The sequence below is a fragment of the Sinocyclocheilus anshuiensis genome, unplaced genomic scaffold (assembly GCF_001515605.1).
Source record: "Sinocyclocheilus anshuiensis isolate Anshui unplaced genomic scaffold, SAMN03320099.WGS_v1.1 scaffold1089, whole genome shotgun sequence".
NCBI lineage: Eukaryota > Metazoa > Chordata > Actinopteri > Cypriniformes > Cyprinidae > Sinocyclocheilus > Sinocyclocheilus anshuiensis.
In genome coordinates this window covers 1,091,931-1,099,228 of record NW_015555709.1, presented here as the reverse complement: position 1 = coordinate 1,099,228, position 7,298 = coordinate 1,091,931, and the positions used below count along the sequence as shown (strand labels likewise).

Genomic DNA, 7,298 nt, shown 5'->3' with positions numbered 1-7,298 from the left:
AAAAGGGGCGGGGCTGCTTGATATGTCCCGCCCTGTCTTCCTGTTTCAGTTAAAATGACGTCAACACACAGAGTAATGCTGTGTGTTTCTAAGCATTTCAGGGGACCTTTAAGCATAATAATATGTTGGGACAGCAATGAACATTATGAGATAAAGCAAAGGTTTTTAAGTGGAATAAAAACAGCATCTTATTCCGTTGTTTTGAAGGATTATTTCATCTGCCTCCAGAAAAGTAGAAATTTGCATAACAAAACTCTGCATCAAGCAGTAAAAGAACTGCTAGAGCAGGCAAAATATGTTTAGCTGGTGCATTTAACACGGTCTCTCCTTCAGCGCTCTTATCTGTGTGTTCCAGCTGCATGATAAACCTTGAGGGGGGTGAGGATCAGGGGGCGTGTCCATAACCCACCTTACTTACTAATGCAGGTGCCAAGGTTGGAGTGAAGGAGTAAATGAACAGGAAATTGCAGCACTGGCTTGGATAAAAATCCTTCTGACGTTTGAATAGTTATTTTACCCAACTCCTTTTTAAATGAGTTTTGAATGTTTACAGTGTAGTAAAATGGGTTTGCTTTAGTGTTTGATTTAGAGTTTGTGCATTAGAGAAGCATGAATTACCCCAGGCAATGCAAAGAAAAAAGCAACTAATAGTTGAGTTCATATGTGCACACAGACATTGTTAAGGAAGTTATTTTTGACGTTCTGTACCTTTTCAAGGGACGAGCGCAGAGACGACCGGAGGAGTGTGTCTTCTGAGCACATGATTGCTGGAGCCTCTGAGGAGAACAAAAGTAAAGAAAGAGAGGAAGTCAGTACTGTTTGATTCAATCTGCTCTCCGTTTTACTGTTACATCATGTTATTTCCCATCTCATGCTTAATATTGTGAGATCTCATGACTCCCACAAAATCCAGTGGCTGGATATTGTGAACTCAGATAAATAGTATTGTGTTTGCTAGCTGTTTATTTCTATACTTGCAAGATGTTCCAAAGATAGAAACTCAAGCTCTTTTTCAAAATCTAGTGAGCTGCCTCACTATCTAGCAGCTACTCGTAACATCCTAACTCAAGCAAACCTTAAAATGTTATTATTCATTAAATGATATTCAATAAATGTGTGTTTATATAATAAATAAATGAATAAATAATAAAACATTATATAAGATATTTCATATGTACTGTATATATCAGTGTTACCTTACATACACATAAAATTGAATAAATATTTAAATAAAAGTAATAATTTTTTAAATTATTTATATATATTTATATTTATAAATATAACATTTATTTATATATTTAAAATATATTTGAAATAATATACCATGTATTTTAAAATAAATATATGCATAAACAAATATATTTTTTATATTACTATATGTATTTTCCTTGTCTCTGTCCGCCATCAGGTTTTCAACAGGCTTGTCGCAGGCAGTCTATTCTTGGATTGCCTTATCCTTGATTATATGCAGTGCTGTCTTAGATTTGAGCTAAAACAGGTTTTCTTAAAAGGCAGCATATTTTGCTGCCTGTTATTTGGAGCAACACTGCCAAAAGATGCTATCTAGGTGAACAGCTCACAAGGATTGGAACAGCACTTATATTAACCTTAGTGTCCCATGCTAACGATATTATTATCATTTACTAAAATGTATTATCTTTTTAAGGAATGAATGTCATTTACTTTAATGGGCAACACTGTATATGTCCTCCCCACCCATAGGTTACATTGGGGACAATCTTAAGACATGTCCCACCCTGAGAATGTCCATGTGGCTGGAGGTCAGGGAACATTACATAATACTTGTTTAGACCCCAGCTATTGTTTCAGGAGAGTGGGCTTCCCTTTCTGGAGGACTGAAGTATAACAACATTGAGTCACTTGACTGTTTTGGGGGTTTTTTCAGCCACTGCTGTTCCACTCAGTCCAAAATGCTGGAATAACAAGATCTAAATACAGTATGTTGCTGCTCTTTTACACTTGTATGTTAAACATTACAGATTGGGGATCAAAACACACAGCACAGCATAACAAACAGAAAAGCGGTTTAGTGTATACTTGCAATCCAAGCTGTAAACACCTTGATAAGTGTGTGTGAGGCCTCACAGATACGTCTTTTAGGCTAAATTAGTTAGAAGCAAAATTATGTGATAATGTGCTAAACTCCTAATGATTATGTTGTAACTAGGTGGTTGCAAAGAGTCCTTGAAATAGCACATTTTTTTGGAAGCTTGTCCCTGTTTTGGCTCTGTTCACCTGCCTTCCTCCACAAGGGCCCCAGAAATATATCTCAACTGTTGTCCTGGGTTTATTATCTCTGTCAGCATCTCTCTCCAAAACAGAAATGACTGCTGAAGCAAAGCAGTCAGTGTTTCAACATGAGCACGACAAAGCCTGCAGTTGCGTGAGTTGTAAATGTACAGTATGGTAACTTTAATGAATGGTACATTTTGAAGTCTCATGACTGAATGGATTTAGAGGCTCAAATCCCTTGAAATACCTATAGCATGAAAAATATCTTGTTTTAAACATATTAAATGCATGCACTCCTTAAATAAAGATTTATATATATTTGGCCTGCACACATCAGAGGTCTTTTTTGACATTTAGAACCGTACAAAAATATAATTTTGACTTAATTTGTTGAATCGCACTCTTAAAAATAAAGGTGCTTAAAAGGTTCTTCACAGCGATGCCATAGAAGAACCATTTCTGGTTCCACAAAGAACCATCTCTTTCTTACCTTTTTATAATCTGAAGAACCTTTTTTTGCCACAAAGAACCTTTTGTGAAACAGAAAGGTTCTTCAGATGTTAAAGGTTCTTTATGGCATCATGAAGCACCTTTATTTTTAAGAGTGTGATGTTCAGTGTAGTAAAAGCATATAATGGTTGGTTAATTTTAATTAACAAAATGTAATATTTAGTCAAAATTGTCTCATATTTTGCTCCCTACTTTTATTTTTCCCATTACAAAAATGTAAATAATCTTATTTTGACTTTTTAATCTACAGCATGACCAGAAAGCAAGCATATTAAATACATTATTAAACTTTTTTTCTTTCATTTACAGGAAATATAAATAAACCCCCAAACTATTCATTTATGTTATTTACTGTAATTTTGTAAAATGTTAAATAAACATTACATAATCACACAAGTCAGAGATTTAAATGTCCTGAATTTTGGAAGAAAAAAATGTACAAATGTCAAACCTCATATAAATTGAATAACTATTAAAACATTAAACAGCTTATATTATGCTTATATTATATTATTTTGACCTCCTAAGGTTGATGAGCAGCATTTTCTAAAGCTGAAGTGCCTTCTTTCACTGGATATTTAATCTTTTATTTTTTTTGGTTTGATTTTCAGGCCTTATTTTGTACCCTGCTTTCGGAAAGTGCCATACACAGTAGTATTCAAGCATGCATTTGTGTGCTCATAGGAACAACAGAGAATACAACGCTATGTGATTTGATGTTCACAAACTCTGATCATGAGTTCTAAAACTCGCAAAACAGGCATTCACTTCCAGAGAACAGTATTAGTTGTGTCTTACCGAATCTGTTTTTCTTCTTAGCAGACAAGATCTGTTTAAAGAATGAAAGCATTCTGGCATGTATATCCTCCATGTACGTCGTGCTCCACAGCAGCTAATGATATAAACCCTAAGGCCCAGCGATGCAAATTAAAGTAAGAAGATCCACAATTGCTCCTTTTAGCTGTGTACCTGACTTCTTGTCTGAATATGTGAAAGTGTATTCCTGTATGTTTATGTGTGTGTGTGTGTGTGTGTGTGTGTGTGTGTGTGTGTGTGTGTGTGTGTGTGTGTCAGTGGTTGGCTATGACAAAACTCAGAACTCAGAAATCCAGTTCTCCTGCATGTGACTCTCACAAGGCATTTGAACGTGTAGTTTGTATCAGATGAGAAGCACTGGTTTAACTCAGATCAGATAGCAAGAGACACTTTGTCTGCCACTTTTTTCGACGGTCAGCATGTGTCTGTGTGCAGTGTAGATGTAAAGATGTAGATGCCTTTTAAGATATGTACTTGCTACATTGAGAACATTTTAAACACGATTTTTTAGATTAAGATCAACTCACATAGACAATAGTCTATTAAGTCCCAGACAGTTAACCTATTGGACAGCTGGAAGATCTGTTTTGCAAAGCCTTATACTTAATTACCTACAAAATATAATGGCAGTGGAATCATTTATTGTATCCCTTAAATATCCTATTGTTTTTGTGTACTATTTTGTGTAATTTGTACTGTTGCCTGTCTTGGCCAGGACACTCTTGTAAAAGAGATTTTATTGGTTAAAGGCTGAATAATTTAAATTATTTTTTATAATTATAATTATATTTATATGTTAATAATTATAATTTATTCAATTTATTTTAAGATATATAAAATATATAGAAATAAGTACATGTATTTTAACTTATTTATTATTATTTAACAGATTTAAATCTTTATTATTAAATATAATTGTAATGTGTGTTTTATTCTAATATATTTCTGATTTATATTTGTTGCATATTTATTATTATTATTATTATTACTACTTAAAGGTGCTGTATGTAAGTTTTTGACTGTACTAAACCATAAAGATACCATAATATGTTTGCAGATATTTAAGAAACATGCTAAGTTAACATACTTGTTTATCTGAAAAACAACGCTTCAGTCAGTTATTCTCAAGTTTACCCAATTGTATTTCGGCACCCCAGGTTGCCAGTTGACGGAAAACACAGCGTATTTCATTTCATTCATCGTCATGTGCGCTCATTCCTGTTGGTGTTGTCAATCTGGCAACCTGCGTGTGCGTCAAGTCTGAGGAGGAGGGGCCGGGTGAAAAAACCCTCTCCAATATTTTGAAATTGGACTGCAATACCTAGTTAAACCACTCGGTGTAAATCCTACATACAGCACCTTTAAAAAAGTCACCTGTGCTTAATTTTAATTTTTATTTTTTAAATACATTAAACTAGATTTAGGGTGGATTTAGATATTTTCACCAGTTTTGTATGTCAGGCAAACAATTTTAAAAGTAGCATTTACAATTTTAGGTGTCATTCATGTTGCTAGCATAAAAGAATTTGTTATTGGCCAAAGTTTCATATTTAGGGTTAGGGTTAGTTTGTTCAAATCCATAACCCAAACGATGAGCAGTAGTGCTGCTAGACTTAGTTTGCCCTCTAGTGTGCATTTATAGCTATTACATTTTGTGACTGTTTTATAGTATGCTCCAAAAATCGTAGTACTTTACACTTCCATAAAGTATCCAGAAAGTTCACAAATAACTAGTTTTAACTGGCAGACCAGTGCTACATTTCTAGAAAAAAAAAAAAATCACATCACAGAGATTAAAATACAGCCAGAAAACAAGCACACAGTTCCGTTTGGAAAGGGTGTAGGACTTCCTGCAACAAATCACAGCCTTTTGTAATCAATCTTCAACTCCCCGTAGATTCCCAATGCAACACAATTTTAAATGAAACAAAAATCACACAGATTAATGTCCCGTTAACAGGACATTAATATGTGTGATTTTTGTTTCACATATGCACATGAAGACTGTTTTCCATCCCTTTGTAATTCCAGAACACTATGTGATTTTACATGCTCATAAATCCTGTCATTCCAAATCAGCTTTTCCTTCCCATACCAACTGAGCGCCTGTTTCTTAGAAAGAGGACCTCTGTTGCCCATGGAGGAAGGAAATATTGTTTATATTGGAAGTCCAGTGAAATATGAAGTGATGAAAGCACACGGAGGGAGATGGTGAAAAGAGAGAGATGTTTTAAATGCACACCTCCTCACCCACATCTAATCATGTGTAACTTCCTGTCTTCTCTTTGGGGGCTTCTGTAAATTCACAGCTCACCTTCTTGCGCTCGCTTGTCACCCAGCAGTCTCTTAAGTCTCTTTCCCAGCATCATGATGAATCACAGGCCCCGCAGAATTTCCCAAAGTTATTTGAGAATTTTTGAGCATTTAAAAAAAAAAAAGCACATCCATGGGCAACATTTTAGGCAATGTGTTAAAACAGTTTGTAAATAAATGTTGAATATATATATATATATATATTAGAATTTATAATTTAATTTGAATTACTAAATTGCTAAATATAGAAATAAATGTATTAATTTAATTCATGTATTTATTAATCAATATAATTGTAATGGATATTTTATTACAGTATTTTAAAATATTTGTATTATTATTATTAAACATGACATTTTGAAGTAGAAAAACTGAAATAGTATTTTCTTGTAAAATGTACTCCAATAATCTTTGTTATATATTTGTAATATTTACAGTGAAATACAATCTGCCTTTTTTTTATCAACACTGTCAGTTACCTTAAAATGTGTCGTGGTACATATTTAAATGATTTTGATGCAGATTTTGTTCAGAAGTATTAAAAAATTCGAATTATCTAATGAAATTATTACTAGTTATATAATTAAAGTAATTTTTCAGGGTCAGATAAAGCTACACTTGTTACACAAGGTAAATGTGGTTGCAGCTGTCGGTGATAGATTCCATAAACACACTTACTGTACCAGTATGTCTGGTCCGTCTGTAGATGATGTTGGCAGTGTTTTCTTTTTTTCCCAAATAGTTTTCTTCAGTGCCAATCAGGACAGGCTTGTCTTTCTTGTCTTCAAGGTGAGTGTCTTGTGAAGTATCTATCTTTGTATGACTTTTTCATTCTCTTTATCACTCACTCGATCTCTTTATGTCTGTCTGTGTTGTCTGTGAAGCATACAGAGGAAACCACCGAGTGTTGATCTCATTTGAATCGCTGAAGCCACCGAGTTACCAGCTTCCCGCCGCGCTCTGATTGGTGACACAAAATGTGGCTTTGTGTTCATTTCATGAAGGCTGACCTATGAAGGTGTGTCTTGAAGCTTGATGACACTTGTTGTCTTCCATTTCCTTGAATTACATTAAAACCCATAGTATTCCAGTTCTCGACAGTGACCGGGGGAAATGGGGCCAAAGTACATCTGTGGCCTCTTGATTTGGTTCAGTCCTCTCTGGACTTTCATTCTGTTTACATGGGCATCAGCATCTGTCTGGCCAAAGATGTGTGCTCATGCTTAATCAATGCTACTTGAGATCATCATTTTGAATGCATACCTCCAATTTTTGTGCTGTTTATACAGTTATAACATCATGCTGTCATACACATTTTGTGATCATAAATGAATAATTACTAATTAATTGTATTTTATGTAGTTGTAATTTATATATAATACCCAAAGGCATGGCATTTGTTCCTT

The 7,298-nt window shown here is 34.3% G+C and overlaps 1 protein-coding gene across 2 annotated transcripts in view; it reads right to left on the bottom strand.

Annotated features, from left to right (window-relative positions):
* Positions 1–6,852, bottom strand: part of LOC107671875 (rap guanine nucleotide exchange factor 3-like) — a 57,400-nt gene extending 50,548 nt beyond the window's left edge. The window contains exons 1-2 of one of the 2 annotated variants that reach the window (XM_016464877.1): positions 6,571–6,852; positions 709–776 (exon numbers count right to left, since the gene is read on the bottom strand). In XM_016464877.1, coding sequence (XP_016320363.1) covers positions 709–762 — 54 coding nt within the window. In that variant the 5' untranslated portion in view covers positions 763–776; positions 6,571–6,852. Of the gene's footprint in view, positions 1–708; positions 777–5,893; positions 5,995–6,570 lie in introns of those variants that run through there. The other variant, XM_016464875.1, reaches the window with a different exon arrangement.
* Positions 6,853–7,298: the final 446 nt, after the last annotated feature.